Below are 21,945 nucleotides of genomic sequence, written 5' to 3' on the forward strand. Positions count from 1 at the left end.
AGCTACGAATCAACATATGCGTGGAACCCATGCAGCTAGGACACAGAAGGGCGGACGCACCCACAGAAGAGGAGCAGGAATCCAAGAGTTCAGTCCGAAGCATAAACATCTGAGCAGGGCTTCGCAACACAACCCTTGGCCTAGCTTCAGCTCGAGCACACCTAACTTGGCCCCGATTAACCTATAATGACTGAGTGAGCAGAGGAAGTTGCAGAAAATTTGATTACACCCGGTTTCAGCTAGCGCTGGGTCTCTTCAGTTTGGTACTTCAATAGGGAGTTTTTCTATTATGCGCTTTTACAGCCGTACCGCAGTAAAGCATCGCTACTTAAAATTCAAACTGCTTTTATGGACCGCCACGACGGAGTGAAAACGTTATGAAGAAAAAGTTGGAGTGGGTAAAGGTACTGTACTTTTCTATCTATTTCAGCATCACTGATTATTACCAGTATTTAGGGAACTAGTAGGGACTGAGGCATCTTAATGACGTTCCGTGTCGTTCCAAACTGGTTCGTTTGGCTGATGAAATAAATAAGACTTATTAGAGGACCACTCGTTCTAAGCGGATGACCGAAAACACATGGTGTGATAAACAACCTGTCCCTTCAAAAGGAGGCCCAGCTGGATAAACATACGAAAAGCAAAACAAATCCATTTGCAAGTTCACTACTGCCTTGTTCATATGGTAAGATTATGTATGAAATAGTCCTGTATGGCCATCTGATCAGTTCAGGTCTGCGCACAACACTATTTAGGTCAATTGAACGACTTAATAACATGAATTATGAAGAACAGGGAGTATTACCGAAAGTTTGATGTACGGGTTGATCAAAAGCGCGAAAAGTAAAAACCCAGGTGGCCGTCAGATAAACGTATGACACTTCAGTAAACTTAGAGTGAGACCAATGATTTAAATCAGCCTTCGGCACAAAGTGAAGAATAACCGGCTTCCTTCAGCCTCAGTAGGAAAACGATAAGAGAATCACAGTATGATAACAAGCAAAAGATAAACAGATGAAACTAACCCGGAGTCCACTACTTCTTCGACCATCTGATCGTGTTGACGGGTCTTCGTTGACGATCAATTTCGATGGTGGCAATGGCGGTCCAGGGTCTCGAAGCGGATGACCAGCCTGAACAGCTGTGACAACATCATCCATGGCACCCAGAGGTACAGCATAGAACGTGGTTCCACTTGTAGACTGCACACGAGGTGTCCAAACAACCAGACTATTTATACGGACACTAACACTGGTTTTTGCGCCTACATCTCGTTTTGTACGCATCATCGAAGAGTCCATGGATATGGCAGCATCCCAAACTATGTCTGACCCGAAGGAAGCTATCCGCAGTTGCCCTGGTGGTACATTATGCGTGGCTAGTACACTCCCATCTGACATGATCAAGCTAACAGAAAGTAGGTGAACTGGACAGGTGGCTGAAGAAGAAGATCGAGTAAATTCCGGAAGCTTTCGACTGCTCGGATTATCTCTGTACAGCAATGATCGCAGAAACTCCGGGCTGCGGGTCGCCGAGGATGCAGCAGATTGGATCAAAACGTCGTTGGGTGAGTGAGATCCATGAAGTTGAACGGATAAAAGTTGTGGATTGGGAAGGCTAAAATCCGGAAAGGTTTTCGGAAGCTCAGACGGGTATCCAAAAGGACTAGGTCTGCCAAACTCGGTTACATGTAATTTTTCGAATCCGGTCCCCTCTGCGCCAATTGACAGATTTGCTGTAGATAAATGACCAGATAGCCGAACAGAAGGATCCTAAAAGAAAGTGGAAGGTCGTGTACATGAGCTGTCGAAATGCGAACGGATAAACGCAGCTATCAAAGCTATGGATAACCGAGAAATTTCACTAAGTGAAGCTTGAAATAGAAAAATCGCTAGCAGCAACAAAGAGGGGAACAAACGACAAAAAGATAGCCCATCTTTATAGAAAAGGCGTTTCCGAACGCCCAATAAGCTGATTACATGAGAAGAGGAAGGCCATAAACCAACTGCTGCTTTGCAGAAACTAGTTTCGAGACCTAAAAAAGCAAGTCGGGCAATCTGGCATATCAGACTGACTGCAGCGACAGTAACAAATTCCAAATTGGATAAACTAGGAGAAAACGAATGAAAGGATATCACGCGGCTACCAGAAAACATTATCCACCAGCTAATCCACACACAGTGATCAAGAAGGCTGAAAATTTACGGTGATACAAGACAAGCAAGACAATACTAGGAAGCACGGCACTCCATGACAAATTCTATCAACTGGATCACTTCTAAACAGCATTCCGAAAAAAGGACAACGAACCCAATCACAATACAAATAAAGCTGATTATCGGGAAAACAAACCTAAACGGGAACTCATGCGGCATCATGTTAGTGTTTAAGGTGAGGACTGAGGTCATCATACGGGTGTTGACATGCCTAGGAGACAGACCGAACCCACAGGTCATGTAGGATTCAAGCAATGAGAAGACAAATTCATGGGTCTACAAGTGAAATAGCCCAGCCAAGTAACCAGTCATGTGCAATCAATTGTAGTCTAGACAGCGGGATACTCGAATATCGCACGTTTCATCGTAGCTAGAAGAGTAATACACTGTGGAAATTGATCGGCACCAGGTTCAATACGTTACCATACAGGGGCTCATTGCGATGAAAATAAAACGAAATCGTAAATGGTTAAATGAGAATTTTTGAACTGTCTTTTAGCGCAAACTGAAACAGCTTCGAAACGGGTCGTTCGGCCAGCCGGACATTGGAGCTCGCGAAGCGATTGGTCAATGCCAGTAGTCAATAAGGATATCGTAGTGTGTTGCTGATGAGATCAATATCCTGATATAGAAACTGTGAAGCTCTCTGCACGTAACTGGAGATGTTACAAAGCATTGCTGAAAGCCTAAGTCAATTGCGGCAGCCTCTGTCCAGGGCGAATATTTCGCACCTCAGCATGCTGGCGAAAAACCAGAACCATAGTGCAGGCGTACCCGAGGTGCGAGGTTGAATCACGATGCACTAAAGTGGTGCACTCACAAAGTCTCAGTTGACAGGTTATTGGGGTTGAAAAAGCGTCAAAAATAAGCACGCTTTAGAAAACGGTATGATATAGCTAGATTTTAAGGTTCCAATCACCCACAAAATCGAGCGTCTTGAGAAAGGAAGAGAAAAACTCACGTCCAGTTCAAGGAGCGCGGAACTGTCTGTCCTAATCAACAGAAATCAGAGCCCCGACACAAAAGAGAGAATCACACATCTACGAGGGACCTCAGAGGTTACGGTGATCTCATTCGAAGAATGGGATTTGGTCTGATAAACTGAGGGACAGAGACATTTTACTTGGGGGGGGGGGGATCGGAAGAGAATATCAGTCACTTACCAAACACTCAGCACGGATGGCGACCACATTGAGAAGGTCTGGTCCTCCGTTCGGATTACCAATATCAATATACGTGGTGGCCAGGGGCTGTGAGTCTCCAGATGTGGCGACGAGACTGACCATCACTCGTCCGGGGCGTCTGCCAATCAACTGTGGACGGCCGCTATAAGCGTCATGGAATATGTAAGCTGCGGGTGTCGGGTTCGCTGGTTGATGCTTATCCAATACGGGTCGGACGACCAGCGCCCAGTGAGGAAGCATGCGGGTGACATCAAATTCCATGGGTTCCGCACCATTGTGATCTTTCGATGTCACCGATCGGTAGTTGTCCATTGAGACGTCTTGCGAAGTAAATCGTGATGTGGGCGATGTGAGATAAACTCTCTGACCGGTACCAGGACGAATAGTGTAAATCCTAAAGAAAAAGAAAATTCAACGAAAGCCATGGTTTCAGATTCCAATGTGAAAAAGAGTGTTCTTCAGGTACTCAAAAAAAACTGAAGACCAATGACGCCACTTTTGTTGTGTAATGCCCGAATTCGATCAGACATAGTTTTACAAATAGTGTCTTATGAATAAATCTAATGGGTTTCCCAACTCCATTCTGGTCGAGCGGGATTGGTTCAAAAAGGCCCCGCTAGTTGATGCAGATGGGTACTTATGATTGACCTTGAACCCAGAATGGGTGGATATACACAGAAAAGGTGTATTGAAAAAAGTTAGTTAGCCTCCAAAATATATCCGAAAAGGAGGAGCTGATGTTAAAACGTCAAACAAACCGCAAAAGCACTCAATCACCGTGGACTGTGCACACTCAGGTGGCTCACGTATACCCTGAAATTGATCGCCGCTAGTTCAGTGATTAGCCGGCTAGTAAGAAGTATGCCTTTCGTTGGACTGGGCGAACGTCTCTTGAGACTGATGGGAACAAACGCAGGATTAACTTGCAATACACACCGAGACAACAGGTTACAGTTCTTATAGATACGAACGGGGTTATGTTTTCCTGATAGCGATCTACCGGTAACAGATGGTATTTTTCCTGTCTGGTTAGCCCATTCCGGATGAACGAGTAATGGGTGGGATAAACACACGGTATGCCATTTGCGAAAAACATGGGGACTTCATCTTAGTGGAATCAAGCCTTCATTAAGATAAAGGGAATCCTCCCTGTATAGCATTCAACCCACACTACTGACCAAGTAAACGAATGGTAGTCAATCATAGGTGCAGCTTTGCTCTGATTTTGATGCCAAAAGTTTTATCGTTATTCTATCAGTGTTCAACGCATTTATATTAGGGTACGATCAAAACGATAAATGGACTAAACGGTCATCTTACAGTGAATCACTTTTTCATTTCTGGAATCGGTGACCGTGGATCCTTCGATTACAAGTAGCAAAAGCAAAAACGGAAGTGGTTTCCACGTACATACCACTCACATTTACACTCGGAGAAGTTTCGAACCAGCGACAACCTAAAGGTGTCACGTTACGACAGAATTTGGGATTTACAAAATTAAAAAAACACGGAATCAGATCATGTGGCGTGTTCGAAAAGCTGGCTTATCAAAAGACGAGTTTCCAACGACTGTCCTTGTTAAAGCTGCTCCCCCTGGTGGGAACACACCAAGAAAACTAACTCTAATGCATTTACGTATCCAAGAAGAGAGGATGAGCGTGCAGTGAAACATACAATCCAAAGTTTCGTGTGAGTTATCTCTACGTTGTGACCCGAAAAGTTCACTCAAAGGAATTTGATTAAAAAACTGATGAATTTTAGCGGGAGAGAGAGTTAGAAGTAGGCTACTTAATTCAGTAGCCTACTTCTAACTCTCTCCTTCCCGCTAAACTTCATTGGCGAGATGGTCCAAATGGCTAGAGCGCGAATTTACTGACCGAAAGGTCCGTGGTTCGAATCCGACCTCCGCCACTCGATTTCCCCTGTCTAGAGTTGGGCAACCTGGCAGTATCCCAGCCCTCGTGCTTCCTTCGGGTGGCATGGCAGCTAGGCACGGAAAGGATGTTACAGCCGAACGCTTTTTTCTTTTTTTTCTACTTAATTCAGATGATGCGCCAAAATAGTCTATTGTGGGGCGACTTCAAGTCTTCGAAATTCACATGGAGACTTCAATTGGAACGCGGAATATGGCAATGAGTATAAGAGATACGTTTGTAGGGGTCGAGTCTCTCCATCCTGTATACCAGCTACGATTGATGAAGTGTCCTCCGAGTTTAGCTGACCTGACATGATCAATCACAGGGAAGCAATAAAGATGGATCCGCAATCAGACTGCGAAATGACCCGATATTGGACCGAAAATTATCGTGTATACTCACCTGGCCGTCACAGTAAGCGGAGTTTGTTCGATACGATCCACGTAATCGTTTGAGCTGTAAAAGTGGAACAGGTGGAATTTATGTAAAGCACAAATATCTTTCTTTTATTCTGTCAAGGAGCACAAGCCAAATTACACACCATTCACAAACAAAACTTTATCACTCGCGTAACGAACGAAAACAGAATAAAAGTTGGTGAACTGAGTCATTCAACTGTCCGACTAAACCAAAACAGTTCAGCTTCGACCCAGCGGACATCTAATGTAGCCAGCTCACTGAACTGGCGGTTGGGCAGTTCGTCGTTCTATGTTGGGGAGGAAAAATAAACGGACGGAATTATTCGTCCAGACGAAGCGAAGAGCTACAAATAAGCGAGAAACCCAAAACGGGCCATTCCAGTAACTAATACATCGTCATTCATATTTCTGTCGATTTAGAACAAAACGGAATGAACTGTTCTGATCTCTCTCCATAGGACTGATTGCCATCTGCCGCTACACTGATGCGGGTAGAAGTTTTCCGTTTTCAGTGTCGTACAGTCCGAGAAAACAACTTGAGACACCTTCAAGCACAGGGTTGACCTACAAGAATGACACATTACACCTCCTGCCCAAATTATAGGCTCAATCGCCGAAATTTGCTACCCAGATCTACTGCTGGTATTCATAACGCAACATCAAACGTTTGACTACGTTGTTTTTTTACCAAGGCTGGAGTTCTTTTAGCTTACTCTCCAAAGCCACCACGGATCGCACGAAAAAGTTGGTCATCGCAACCATTGGTTGAAACTGATATCAATTTTGGGCTCGAATATCACCCAGCTGCTAATGCTTCGGGTTATGCGGATTCGTCTAGCTTATCACTGACTTCGTTGCTTCCCACAAGAGCTCCCACAACACAATACTAGTTTAGCAGAAAGCAGGAATACCGATTATTAAAATTGATTTGTTTGTTACAGCAAATGTTATCATAGATAAGAAGGATTTTCGAACCCGGCAGCAATCTCCTTTATAGTATGCATTTCGCCAATAGCTTTTGGAAAGGCAGGTTCTGTGTGAAGTGCTCGTTGGGACAGGGCGGTTCCCAGGAGGGTCGCACATAAATGTTTGCTTCAAAAATTGACGCAAACGTTAGCATGTGTACAAAAAATTCTGTCTAGTCTTTCTTTTCTCGAAGGCAGCATTCTAACGGTGACACGACTTTTTGTCAATTTCAGAGACCAAGAGTAAAATGGCATTTAGCATCCTCGAAAATGGAGCCGAAAAACGATTTCCTTTGAATCCAATGAGGACCTACACCAGTTGACGGGAGCAAAGTGTCAAGTTGCAATGGGAGAGTTAAAAACACTGCACCATACCCGAGGATATAAGTAAAATGTTCGCCCAATGTCCTATATCCTTATCTCTAGAGGTGTTGGGTAACATAGGCACATACTCTTTTCATCCAAACCTGTACGGAGCAAAATACACCTTCTATTTAGGAGGAGCTGGGAAGGAACAACTATTTGCCTCTAAAACATCGGTCGGGGTCATTCGTAGGTACGCGGAACATTCATTGCGGACGGAAGATTCAAGGCGTACACATCCATAGTTGAATGTCGTCCAAAGAAAGCCCACTGAAGCAGGTAATAAGGGTGATCTGTAGAGCAAAAGACAATTGCATATCCCACTTCAAAAACTACTATGGAGGCTCTACTTACTTTAAGCCATCACACCAAGAACACCGGACACGCAAGGAACAGAGGCTTCCCATTTGTGAAAAAAAGCATTTATTGACCACTGCTACCTTTGACCACCACTACTTTTGATTGACAGTGGTTCTAATGAGAAGGTCACGTAGCAGATGGGTTGGGTGGTTTCTCAGGTCACAATTCGTCCAAAATAGGCGTGCTTCCGGCCCAAGTCCATTCCCACATGACAAAAGACGTTACCGCCCAGAAAATCCGGCATTCACAAGTACTGGGCACGCGAATCAAGATAAAAAAAATTTGCTTAATGGTCCTGTCTTGACAGCAGTCCGAAGCAGTCTACCTGGTTCATTCTGTGCTGAATTTGATGAGTATGTGTATGGTTCCAAGGTTTCCCATTTTTTAAAACAATGTATCAGCTGAAATTCCGAACAGGTCACTACGTGTAGGAGATGCGTTCTTCGGAGCTGGCCAATAATGTCTTGTGGTGCAGTTCAAGCAAGGAAAACATCTGCACAACAGATTGCGTGAACGGAATACGAGTGTTGCGAGATAATTTTATGATCGAAAGGTAGCAAGAGGTAATACCTAGTTCAGGATTTCCAAATACATATCAGAATGTGACTGTTCAAGAACGATCAGTATTTGATGAATAGGCTATCGGTTCCTTTCTGAACCCGTAGTAAACCCACAAGTAAAAACGCTCGGGTGATGAGAAAAAGCATCAACGGCAGTGATTCCTGTTAAGTGAAGAGGCTCTAACGTGGTTAAAAGTTGGCCAACAGTAGGTCTTCAATAGCGTTTACCAGAATATAGAAGAACTGGTCTTCGCAACGGGGTTGAATGTCTTAACCCTACACTAAATTTCCGTACCAGTAACTGGGGCATCCTAATCATTCAATGCGGTGAAACTGTATGGTCGTCGTTCGTGTCACCTAGGTAATGAGCAATGGGGAGTTCACCTTAACCAGCAGGCTCGAATGAGAACAACAAAGTAAGGTGCAACGATAATTGAAATATCGCACTTCTTGGGACCTCGATAAACGTCAAGTAGTCCTGTGTGGCCCTACCCTATTTCCCATCATTATTATTTTCAATCTGTAATACGACTGCGTGATGTGTCGGAATTGACGGTGTCGATCGTGCCAAAGCACGTTCAGAAGAGCGTGTTGATGCCGCATGATTTTGTAGCAGTAGTATTGCTCGTATGGCCTGACAGTCGATAGTAAAGGTAAAGGAACTATCATTCTACTTTCCCCCTCCCCGGCAATAAAAACTCATTTATGAAATCAAAAGTGCCTTCTGCATGATCGGCGGGTGAATAAAATGACAATGCACTTCTTGAACTAGCAAAAGATTTCGTCGGTGACGAAACCCTCCTAAGAAGGCCTTGTTGCTGTACATGGCTACAGTAGTACAACCCTGCTCTTCCCCCTTTAATACGACTAAATTCGCTGGAGTTTGTCAAAGTTGTACTTAGTGCGCGACGGACTTCATTTTGTACACAAAGTCCAGGCACGCAATCGAAAATTAAAGTTAGGTATTCCGGCCAGAAGTTAGGGCCTTGGGCACTGAGCTACCGCCATGGAGTTGCGGTTTCCATGTGCAGAAACTGTATTTTAGAAAAGCGTGCCACAAAGTTTTTTCACATCGAGATGAGAATATGATTATGTGAAGGCCCGTGTTCGATGGAAAAACGAACGAATTAACATTACCAGCGAAATTCCAATCACATCTGCTATAACCAGGAAACCCAAAGAGACGATACAACACACAATGGGTTCATTCGTACCAAAGGCTCCATGGCTCACAGTATGCAGCATTTATTTTCCTCTAAAGTCTTCGTGGATCTACAACGGATGACCACTATGATCAATCAAAACTGGCGACAGCTAACTACCACCCCGACCGCAATGGAAACTATGTGCATTTCTGTTACTCCACATACGAATGTTGGTGGCGCCTGTGGAAGAGCGAAACGAAGGTCGTAAACAGAAAGTGACCGCGCTCCAGAAGATTATCCGTGATTTCTATTGTATCCATACCCCTACAGTATGCTGATTCATTACCCTGACAAGCGTTCCGTTTCTTTTCTGGTGGTGACATTACAAAGTGAATTGTCAACCTATTCTAATAGGAGATTGCTATCACAAGGTGGCACAGTGGAAAAGTAAACCAAGGGTAGACAATTAATAATTTAATAACGGAAAATCCACACTAGCACTCAGACGCATCTGGCCAAAGTCCCTTCCAAACAATTCCATTTCCTAAAAAAAATCCTCCTACTCAGGAAAACGCAGTTTCAAAACGTACCACAATGCGCAAAAAAACCTCGCTGGTGAGGTGAGATACAAAAGGAAACCTTTCCATTGTGTTCCCATAGGGAATTACGGATGCGTGTTAGGCAGGCTTCTACGATGAACGTGGCGGTGCGGATTCGTTCATAGATGAATAGAATACAAACCAATCTAGGTGGTCTGTATATCAGAACAATAGTAGCTACGTTTGTCGCTATACGATAAAATTCATTTGTGTTCTTTCGTATGTGTGGAAGTGTCCAAGTCAAACAAGTCAGGGTGGACACGTTTCGCACCCACTTCGTTTGGACGGTCTTCGCGTAGTGACGAGAGCTCTACCACTAGTTCAATGCACTGTTATGTCTAAGAAAAAATATGATTTCCACTTTTAAAACTCACCAACAACCCTCTCCTAAAGCAACACCTTAACTGGGTCATATCCTTCGGACACACAGGCCATTATTCTACCTGAAGTAGTTGGGCGTTTGGCGTCAGTGTTGATCATTATATCAACCTGTTGGAACGATTGGGAGCCACTAAAAAGTCTCTGCATGTTTGCACAACTATATTATCCACTCGAGTCCGCATATAAGCCTGTATGAAGCACCATGCTGTGCTCCTGGTTCATCACAACTCGAATGTCACACCTCAAAAGTCCCATGCAGATGAAACACGATTGCCTTGAAATTCATACTCAAAGACGTTCGCAGAAAAGGTAAGGCATGTTTTATAGGAGCTTACGCGAGCTGGTATTTGCAGTACCAACAATTCACATCCGACTAAACCATCGGAATGGGACAACCTACATGAGTGCCTTCTTCTGAAAACGTACCGATTAACACCAAAAGTTTGTTCGTTGTCAGTTACTGCACCGATGCGCCACCCCACTATACGTCGCAGTCGTTTGCTTGTAACATGAATGGTGAATCCTTCTAACATCCACCGACGTACAGTGGGTCCACGCAAGTCTCTCCAGGCCCAGACCTGTTCACTGGAACGCAAAGGACCGTAGATACTTGGGACGATTGAAGGTTGTCGAGATGAGTCAGCAGTTGCAGCCAAGGCTAGCATTAAATAATCACTCAGACTGGTTGAAATTTGGGACACTAAGGTCTGTTTTGGATGTTGGAGAGACGGATCGAGAATTGGACCCAAATCTTCAATCTCCGCCGGAGCCAGATGCATTCCTACAGGACATGAGGGGTTGGTCGACGAGCTAGTATCCATTAGTCTTTCGTTTGGTCCACTTCGCACGGAGACAGGGCGGCAAACCACATGATGAGTAACATCGGTCAGGCGGCCAGCAGAAGAGGGACCGAAGGGAGAAACAAATGTATCCAACAGATTGGACCCAACTGGGTTTGGAGTCAAAGCAAGAACACGCAGTTTGAAGGGCTCTGGTGATGACATGGCAGGAACCCACGGTGGTTCTAACGTATCCTTTGGCTATAGTAAAAGAATTAGGAGGAATCCAATAGTCAAACTCAAGTTGATGCAAACCACAACTCATAAGCTGACCACAGTAAATTCCTCTGTTGATGGATAATTCTCCCACACAAGGATGCTTGTACTGCAACACAAGCAAAAGTGCAACCTATCGTGAAAGAAAGAATCTGATAATGAAGATAAACTCCAAAGCGGTCTGGAAAGACAGCGGGTGGTTTACATCCTTTAATCTTCATTCAGAACCCGAATTCTTTAGCCTTTAGTCCATCACGATTCCAGACAAGCAACTTTGCATCCGACAAAGCTACCGAAACATACTGAGTATATATATACTTGACCAATTAGCAAAACGGCCAATAAGAGTAGTCTTACAAGTAATCACAAATAATCAAGATTAAATAATAACGACATAAAAGGTAATTAATACACCCCACTCTATTCGGCCACATTGCGTGGAGATTTTGGAAACAGAACACTTATCTAAATGCACGATGAGATCAATAAACAGCAGACCAGTAGGAATTGCATATGAGCAGAGCTCAGCCGAATGTTAACTGAAAACCATTTTCAATGAAAAACTGAATTATCTGACTTTTAGTCGATACATATGGGACGGGAATTCGTAATGGAATCCGCGATGCTATCCACAACAAAAATAACAGTGTGTTATGTCCGTCCGCCATAACGTTTCATTCGAGGTCAGGCTCAACCTACAGCAGTCTCTTAAAGGAAGATCAAGTAACCAAAACCAAGAAAGCAGTTGGGTAAACGAGTAAGCGCCACCTGTTGGACAAAAATGAGTATTCGGCAAACAAAGCAGGATGACATCATCGTTGCCACTAAATCCATAAGTCCATAAGTTTGCTTGTCTTCGTAATCGTGGTTACATCAGAGCTTTGGTTGTTCAGGCGGTCATACCAACCTTTTTTTAACGAAGCAACCAATCTAGGGAAGGATACAAGGAGCCCTATTGTGACGGAAAGATTTATTGAAGTTTGCGCAATACTACCGAAAGTAACACACTTCCAAGAATTTTGGCCAACGTTTGAAAATGAAAGCGTCACTCATATAAATAAACTGACAGTTAGTTGCACAACTTTCAATTATCAGGACATACGCTTATCTACGAAGCCATCATATCTGATTTGGAAGTGCTGAACTGAAGCGTAGTCGTGAGGCAGAGTTCGGGATGACTTGTCGCTACAGTATACGTTCAAGTATAAGTGACGGAAATCTGTCTGGCTGAAATGTCCGAGAAATAACATTGACAGATCCACTGAGAGTGAGTCGTGTTGCATAAAAAATTTTGATGAAGAGACTGAACTATGGTTTATAGAGAGCAACACCAACAACTAACGACCAACCACACGTGGACAATAAATGACACTAACTCAGAGGAAAACAACGCTGGAAAAAAAGCAACCGGAAAGAAACAGTGAGGGTCTGCAAGTTTCTCATTCGGGTTTTGTTTTATGCAGACAACCACTAACCCTGTGCATTTATTGTGTGACAGTTACAATAAGGGAGAACAAAGTCGAACGGAAGCCGTCACAGTTTTTACGCCGTCCGCTGAAACTGGTGTGTGGGGGTGTCAGGATGTGGAACCCGCCACAGGTGCTACTTTATGCATCTCATTTGACTGTCAGTCATGCACAGGTGATGTTTCACTACATCCTCTCGTCTTCCCGGTATACAATGGGGAAGGGGGTGCGGCAAGAAACGGATAACCCTCCCTCTGGGTACTAGCGTCTGCAGGGTTGTCAATGTATAGAGTTGTTATGCACGCATCTAATCACCTGTGGGAATGATGAAGAATGTGATGTCCTGTTGCACTACCGTATCGGAACCACGAAAGCCGAATTTCCTACTGCGTTCGCAATTTCTTTTATTACTCTTAGACATTTTTTACACTGACTTTAGCCGGGGTTGATCACTCTACATCTATTGTTTTGTTCAGAGAGACGCTAATGAACTCGTGTGATTGAGCGGTGGGTTGTCCGAATGAGCACTCTGACTACTTACAAGTGAGCTAGTAACAACTGACCGGAACCTATTGAACTGTATGGAAAACAGGCGAAGTTTTAAAAGTAGTAGAATTCTGCGCCGACTTGAAAACGATAGACCATGTGCCGAAAACCCAACACACACGATCGATGTATTCTTCTTGGCACGACGCTATAATTCTAAACAGCCCAGTACCTGTTGCACATTTTTCCAGTTCATCACATAGGTCAGTTTCATTCATTTTTATTTCCAAATTGGAGATTGGAAATTGTACCCAGGTAAAGTTGTGCACTTATTGGAAAATTGCTTACATGCTAACAGGAGACTTAAAATAAGCTAATTCTCTCGTTAATAATACCGACTTAATGTATCAACCGCCCTCAAAGACTTCACCGACCGATCTGTGACAGAACTCATGCTTGTGGTGGGGATAGAAGACAACCCGAACATGTCTCTTGGCGCAAGACGCCGTTTATATGACCACCCGTATCGGAGACTTAGTCGGCATGTAGGTAGTGGTCAAAGCTAAAAAAAACTTGTATCCTGGATACGGTGAAAGAAAATCGGTGGAGGGAAGCGAAGATCGCTGGGGTGAGTCACCGGTGATGCAGTGGATTGGACCACGAACGTTAACAATCCAAGAGGTTCGATTAAGATTTGAAATATTCACCCGGGAAGACTAGACAAGCGGTGGCATAACTAGTATACGTATTTGCTCGAATGTTCTGTTCACGATTGGGTTTAATCAGTATTCACATGAGCTTCTCAATGCGGAAAACGGAAGCTAGCAAACATACGTTTATAGGACAAAAAGAATTCGCCGTCTAAATGGACCCAAATGGTGACAAAAAATGAAGCAGTGTTTATGTTACCCCAGTGTGTGTGCACGATCCTTTTACAGGACCATATCTGTGATTGGCACAAATTCTTCCAGTCCGTTGGTTCGTGCACCATTTCGCATAAACAGAAGCCAAGGTGAGAGGCAGATCATAGGTTGCAAGGCATGCAGCCCAAAAGGTAGATCAGTGTAGGTAACCTTAGGGCAACAAAACAAAATTCCATGGACCAAGTAATGGAGATGAGCCGATGAAGGAAGATGGACCAACATACCCAAGCTTGTTCGCATAAGACTGACAGCATAAAACCAAAAGAAGAACACGAATGGGTGTATGTGGTGCGAGGTATCCCTCGGGTGGATGATGTCAATCTGCTTTCCAGATAAAACTTCTAAACAATGGTCGATGAACCAAAACAATGGTTGACGTGACATCTGACGTGTCTGTGTCCGCGACTACAGGGCAAAGAAAAGGGGTCTGCTGACCAAATGAGCGTTAAGACAGCCAGCAAACTTTGTAAATTTAAGTGCTGACAAGGAATAAAGCGAGTGGAAGTATGGTAGAAAAGCTACATAACATAGCTGCTAGTATGCAATAGTGAGAGAATGATTTGGGTAGACATTCGCAGTTCGTCGTATTCTTGAAAAAGCCCAGCTCTATTGAGAACCACGGCAATGTAGGTGAACAATTATAAGCAGTCAAACAAGAGAGGCAGTTGATAAAATACACTCGTTTACGAAATAATTTGGCGTTAACTAGCGACTCAAATGGATCCCGGAGAAATTTCCCGTTTATGACATATTTCAAACAAATGTGCTGCCCAAAGGCCGCCTCATTTGCTACGAAATTCAAGATAACCTAATTTCCCTGCACTCGGAAGAAATGTTAAAGCCCTAAAACACCGCGGCTGTTGTCTGACTTACTACTTGCCTATACTTGTGTGTTGTGTTCTTTGTCCAGTAGCATATGGCGACCTTTTGTGGTTTTGAATAACTATTTCTCCTGTCTAGACAGAACACACTACTCTTAGGTTGCCGAAACTTTCAGAGTCCATGACTGGTTTCGCACTTTTCTGGGGCTAACCAGGTGGGCGCGTTTCCCGAGTATTTGTCTACAGCATTTTTAACATGAACGCGAATTGTACGCAAGTCATCAAACACATATTTGCAAACTAATGCGGGTTTTCGGCAACCTTACGAGTAGTGTGTTCCGCCTAGACAGAAGAAGTGGTTGTTTGAAAGCACAAAAATCACCGGAACGTTACGAGACAATGAACATAACATATCCATCACGCGTTGACAAGCCACACAACTGCGGCGTTTCAGGGCTCAACGTTCCATTCAAATTCAGTGAAGTCGGGCGCATCAATAAAAAACATTCTTCACATTTTTATGGCCAAAACGACAAAGTTATCCAGATTGATATAAGCAGGTGACCTCAAGGGGTCCAATGCAGGGCCATAAGTAGGTCTTCCCAGTATTCTTACCTACTCAAATCGGTTATTGACATGCAGTACAAGAATGAGTTGGAGAACATCAGCTGTCAAGCATACTCAATGCATACTCTGCGGGTGATTAGTTAGTGCACGCAACGATAGAATAAATTCGTGTTTGCGGACGACTACAAAGGTTTGAGCGGAACCCTGAATTGACCTCTAACTCCCACAACAAAATACATAACTCTCCTAAAGTCTGTAAGACGAAGTTAGTGACATATCAACCCCACATCCATCCTACCAATCGTGAAATCACAATGTTGGTTACCAACAGTCGAAAGTTCACTGATCTATGTGCGAGACTGGTTGTTTCACCAAACTTTGGATTTAGGGATACCTACGTTAAAGCCAAAAATATATGAAAATCGTTACAGTAGGAGACGAATGAACGAAAGTCTGGTCTGAAAGCAAGTTGTCGACTAGTACAGCTGTCCTGAATACAACACTCAATTGGGTAATGCAGATGTGTGAAAAGTTAGGCGAAACGCCTGTGAATTGGTGTTAAAAGTGACATTCGAAGAAGGGGCTTTGCTGTCCAGGAGAAAACGGACATCTCGGTTGTCACTGGACATGGAAAATCCAGGAAAAGTGAGACTTATATAGCCCATTGCCAGAAAACAATAGCTTCTTGTCTAGAAAATTTTCGTCTGGTATTCATTCTTTATACAATGGAATGCCTGAGCCCAGTCTGTCAAATTTTGGAAACGACCGGTGTGTTACGCAGCCCCTCAAAAGGACACTTTAAATGGATCGTTTCGTCCCACTTTAAGTTTAGTCTAGTTGGTGTCTTGCTACACCGCATTTGTCCTTTCAATCGACCAAAGGTCATCTGCTCCAATTATAAGCTCGGGCGAACGGATACGAAAAACAATTAGGTTACGCTAAGCGGAGGGCTCAAATCCATACCGGATTTAAAGATTGAGACTGTTAAATTGTTTTTGTGTGTGACAGTGTTGGACGAAGTTAGCCTGTGGAAAAGCGTCGTTTCAGTTCAGTTTAGAAAACCACAAAACTCGCTACCAAAAACCGGCAGGATAGCTAGTTGACACTCCATGCGTGCCGGTAATCCAACCCACGAAACTAAACGCTCACATTAACGAGCGAAATCGACGACTCGAAGCTCCATGGTTGAAACCGAACTCCGTCCTTCCGACTATTCCTGTTTAACTTTCGGCAAACCCTTCAACAGCCAGGCTCCGATAGGATGTCACAGTTGGACGATCGGTTTTCATTGTTACTAAAACTTTCAAAAGGATTTTGGAGGGTAGATTTTACCAAAAGCATCAGTTATTACTCTGCTCCTCATTCATATATTTCCTAAATAGCCCAGCTGCTATGAAGGTAATAATCCGCCAGTGCCTATACGATAAACCGAACACACAGCAGTTACCTTATTAAGCAATGGAGGACTGACCACCTTTGTTGTGGGCAGATTCTTGGTGGAAAAGTGGCTAAAAATTGAAATCAATCAAAGTCACTGTCAACCAGTGACGTTTTGGTGTGTTTCCCAGTGTGCAGCATCGAATCATCGATGAAGAAATGCCAAAGTGCTTGATTTTGAGGAAGCATTGCTAGTGCGCTTTTCCGAAACGGAGCTGACTGTGAATACACTGCATTTACAACCGTGTATGGTTCGATTGATTCCACGGATCAGTCAGGGAAGCCCGTTGAATTATAGTGCGTGTGTCTGATAACCTTGGGCGCATCTCGACCATTCAGGCAAACTGCGTTGGACTGATTACGTCACACTGTGGCAAAAATTGGACCTGAAAACGAACGCCCTCCATCATCTGTGTCTGGATTCAAGAAGACTGAAATTTCGCCCGTGCATGCCCGATCAGTGTCCGTATTCAACATGTGTCCCTTGTGCACCGCTTACGCAATTGTCAGGTCAGCACAGGATTAGGGTATAAGAAACGCAGCCACCAAGTAGTAGCTGGCTCGGTGAGGTTAGATTAGATTGTGATTGTCATGTACTAAAGCCTGAGAACACCAAACGACACGCGCAAAAGATGTTGAGGCGTCGGTAAAAATCAAGAGCGATGAAGTAGTGAGACCCTGTGTCACTTACATAATTCACATGAAGTTGGTTGGCTTACTTATAGATAAAACCACGTCTTGCTTCAAGTATTAGGATGATAAACATCAATGAGTCTGTAATTTCATTATCATCCAAATTTAGAGCGTCGTTCGGTGTCAGAATCCTTTTTTGATGAGAGTATGAGAGTCTCTAGCCTACCCTCGCTCACTTTCCATGGAACCTTCTAATGACTATCAGGTTCGTTCGATATCCTTCCAAAATCGGCTCAAAATTTCGCACAGATGATTTCGACTGTGAACGAGATTAGAAGCTGGAAGCTCCAATATTCTAGTAGTCAGGCATGTTTTTTCTTGTTTTTGGCAATCTCGCCATCAACATGGGAGGCGGGTGTAGGCGGAATAATGTATATCAATCGAAAAGTTGAAATCGACAGTGCAGTCATAAATGAAGTTGACCAGTAAACGGATGAATGACAATCGTCGGCTACGTGGATGCACAGATAAAAAACGGATCCGAGTATAAAGACGAATATGCCAATTACTTTACTTAGTCCGGCTGATTACAATCGTGGAATGTCATTCCAACTACCCGGGTTGTGCCTCATGGGAATTTCCTGATAGGCCGCTGGTCCCGTCTGGAAAATTTGAAAACCTGTTCCTTCAGAAACGAAAGTGTGGAAAGGCACCTAAGCTATATTTGGCATTGGTGGTAGCGTTCCAGAATGTGACGAAATGCCATAATTTCGCCTGCCTAGCCCACTCCGGGGCAAATGTTCAAGCGAAGATGTCTCATCCTCTCGGAAAATATCTGAGGAAAGATTTACGCGTAAGGCTTCTAGGTGCACCAAAGCAGTGCTTCAAAAGGAGAAAGGGGAAAGAGCAAATCGGCAACGTACAGCAAGAGTGTGACTAAATTCTCTACCTGTACGGATACCACATCCCAACTGAATGCTAGGGAGGATGGTTCTAGGCTTTAATGTTCAAGCGAAGATGTCTCATCCTCTCGGAAAATATCTGAGGAAAGATTTACGCGTAAGGCTTCTAGGTGCACCAAAGCAGTGCTTCAAAAGGAGAAAGGGGAAAGAGCAAATCGGCAACGTACAGCAAGAGTGTGACTAAATTCTCTACCTGTACGGATACCACATCCCAACTGAATGCTAGGGAGGATGGTCTCTAGGCTTTTTTTTCAGATACTGCCTTCAGTACAGAATTCCGTCCTTGCTAGCAGCCTTGTTCGGCGATGTAAACAACCTCAGATCCTGTGATTGTACTGGAATACGGTTCACTGGTGGGGTGAAGTATATCGGAAAAAGTTAACGGTATGTGTGTAACAATTCTGACGAAAACTTGACCCGGTGGGAGATAAGTTTTCATGAAGTAAAGGGTCCCAAGAAGTCAAACTGGTCTTCCTCCGTGTGAGGCTGGTCCATTCAGCATGAAGGAGTTACAATGGCCGCCCACAAAAATGGCAGCTGACATAGGGCGGTAGCCAGAACAAAGTGAAATACGACGCTGCAGCCAGGTAACGTTACCCCTTAGCGGATAGGCACTATTATACCAACTACGAAAGGGTATTAAGGTATGACTTGCTATTAGCCTCATCATTTGGTATCTTTACTATTGGTCCTATTATGGCGAATTCCACTTAAGTTTAGCCTGTTAAAGTATTTTTACATGGACCAGGTTGCAAGGCGGAGCAGCATGTATTAATACTTGATTAAGCCCGATGGGCTGGCATCTGTATAGGCTGATAGTCTGCGGTGAATTGTTTTGTCGTCATAATTTTCCGAAACTTTCGATGCATAGGTTTGTGTTCCATCCAGCATCCTATGCAAACCAATTTCAATTTGTCATTTTGTGCATCTCTTCGGTCGACTAATGAAGCATCTGTTCACTTCAGTTAGTAAACCAGTAAGCACACAGTGTCAGGCGTACATATATCACTTAGGAATGTTCTTTGAACCGTGTTGTGTATTTCATTTTGCACTTGGCCTTCCCAGTCCGACAAACCATCCTATGTCAGAGAGAGGTGTATATGGTTCCCAGTTCCCACGAAAGTGTGGTGACACACATTTTGTGGTGCGTGGAACTTCATTTACGTCCGAACGAAACTGTAGTTCGCAGACTAGTGGGCTTTCTCTCCACCCCACCATACGATTTGACAGCCAGATATGGGACACTTCGGTCAATCAGATTAAGCGGGTGAAGCGAAAACGTTCTTAAAAGCTATATTTTTTCAAAGCAAGAAATGTAAAAAGCGTGCGAGTAGGAGCACCTGACCTCCTGCACACGTGGAACAAGATAAGATGGATGGTGTCAGAAACTGTCCGTAATAGTGTCCATGCTAGTTCCTTGAATGACCCGCGAGAGACTTGGCTATGTGAAGACATGGTGGGAGCAGCTAAGGTTGTTTTTTTCCAACCACATTTAGCATTCAGAAACCCTACACTAACCAAATGAGGGGATTCTCACAGAAATGATGACTGGTCTAAAATATACGATGATATATGGGCAGGATGCACTCAAACAGTCAAGCTTTCGAAAGGGCTCAGTAGATTGCCTATAAATAATCCTTTAGAAAACAGTCCCTTTTCTAGAATATCTAGAACGATATGGTGCGTGGCATCAAAAGCGAGATCATACAGACAGGTGTTAATTAAACCTGTTTTCTATGACGATCTGAAATAGTCGTGAACACTGTCCATGTGTTAACGGCAGTCATTTTACTCTGAGTAGCACAGAAACAGAGTAGTCATGAAGTGGAAGAATCGATTTCATCCGACCTCCTGTGAATACTACGATAAAAACCCATAACGCGCATCCGACCGGGTTATGGAGATGTTTGCCAATCTTACTCGAGCATATTGTGTACATTTTACGTTACACACACTTCCTGAAAAGAATGGCTATGACATCCATCATTTATTAAATACTGAAGTGAACCAAGCAGAGTTACCAGCTGTAACAACATTATCTTGGGAATCAGTTCGCCGCACACTGTTAATTGTACTTACATACAAAAATTGGCATTTCTCATTATGGACGCACTCAGTGTTTTGTTTAGGGGCCGACGATCCTGTGTGCCCTAACGAGCACAGTGTGTGCTCAAGCCAAAGTTTGCAGTCTGATGACATGTTACTAGTAATAACACCATCGACCTAACAAAGCTGAAGTAGTTTTTAAAGCAGTCATCACGACTCTTTCAAAATTACACACCAAACGCCACATGTGTCTGTTCCGATTTCACTAGCTAGTATTCACACACCGAACCAACATCTGGTATCATTGTTTTGCATAACGTAATCCTACAGACAAATTATTACGGCTAGAATGAGATAGAATGCCTCCCCTATGGGCGGTGGTGTAATCAGACAGATTGCATACTAAACTGTGTTTGAGGGAACTCGGTCATGATTCCTCTGGTGACTGACGCGTTTTTCCAAGTTCCTCTACTGTGGGGCACCACATACAGGATTTTGAACCGTCATACAAGACAATGCACATGAAAGAGTGAGGAATAGAGGGGCCACTGTACCAGTTATGGGTTGCTGACTACCAGCTACAGTTCCGCGCTACCTTGTGAAAGACGAATGCTACCCCCCATATGGTCTCGATACAATCGATGCAGTGATTTTCGGGAAGCACATATTACTAGTTTGCAAGACGTATAGATTGAGGGAAGTTTGCATTGTTCAACACGACTCTCTATTCCAAAAATATTTACCGTAGAAAATAAAGAAATCTCTCAACTGCGGTGCACCAAGCGGGCTATCTAGTCCGACCGGTACAAGGTAAAAAGATTAACAGATCGTGGGTCTGGTAAATGAGGTTAGAGGACATTTATGCTACGGCCGTGCACTGTAGTGGTGATCTTAACAACAAATTTATTCTCCGATTTCTCTACGAGAACAAGACGTCTTGTTCAATGAGCCTATTAGAATAGTGCATGGTACAAGTAATAAATGGAGCCGCTGGAAACACAGTAGGCAAAGTGTGGAAGGCCAATCACACAAGTATCTTATGAAATCCAAAGTTTCATCAGAAAATCAGAGAAACAGAAGGAAAGTCCGCTTATTCTGCAAAAAAACCGAAATAGAGACGCTTTTTGTCAAAAGCAGTATTGCGTTTTCAAACCAAAATCCTCAGGATAGTTACACGACAACATGTGGTTGTCGTTCTTCGAACCATTCGACGGATATCCTTGTTAAATACCCTAGTTGATCATCCTAAATTCTCATTGATACACCCGGAGGAGAGGCGATTGGCAAGTTGTGATTTCATTTGTCTAGCTCCTGATTTCCCAGAGGTCAGTTCCCCATTAATCTAGTTTTATTAAAGAGATAATGAGAATTGCGACTCCTCTTAGGGCAAGTTATTATCGTAAGCTTTCATTCTGAGCGCCCATGGATGACGTTAAAGATT

At 43.7% G+C, this 21,945-nt stretch overlaps 1 protein-coding gene across 1 annotated transcript in view; it reads right to left on the reverse strand.

Moving 5' to 3' along the window:
* Positions 1 to 480: 480 nt before the first annotated feature.
* T265_14696 (hypothetical protein) overlaps positions 481 to 21,945 on the reverse strand; it is a gene marked incomplete at both ends in the record, with an annotated part of 49,317 nt that continues 27,852 nt past the window's right edge. The window contains 5 exons of the mRNA XM_009174834.1: positions 481 to 519; positions 1,026 to 1,772; positions 3,380 to 3,794; positions 5,719 to 5,772; positions 10,535 to 11,148. Coding sequence (XP_009173098.1) covers positions 481 to 519; positions 1,026 to 1,772; positions 3,380 to 3,794; positions 5,719 to 5,772; positions 10,535 to 11,148 — 1,869 coding nt within the window. The remainder of the gene's footprint in view (positions 520 to 1,025; positions 1,773 to 3,379; positions 3,795 to 5,718; positions 5,773 to 10,534; positions 11,149 to 21,945) is intronic.

The sequence above is a fragment of the Opisthorchis viverrini genome, assembly GCF_000715545.1.
Source record: "Opisthorchis viverrini unplaced genomic scaffold opera_v5_244, whole genome shotgun sequence".
NCBI classification, from domain to species: domain Eukaryota; kingdom Metazoa; phylum Platyhelminthes; class Trematoda; order Opisthorchiida; family Opisthorchiidae; genus Opisthorchis; species Opisthorchis viverrini.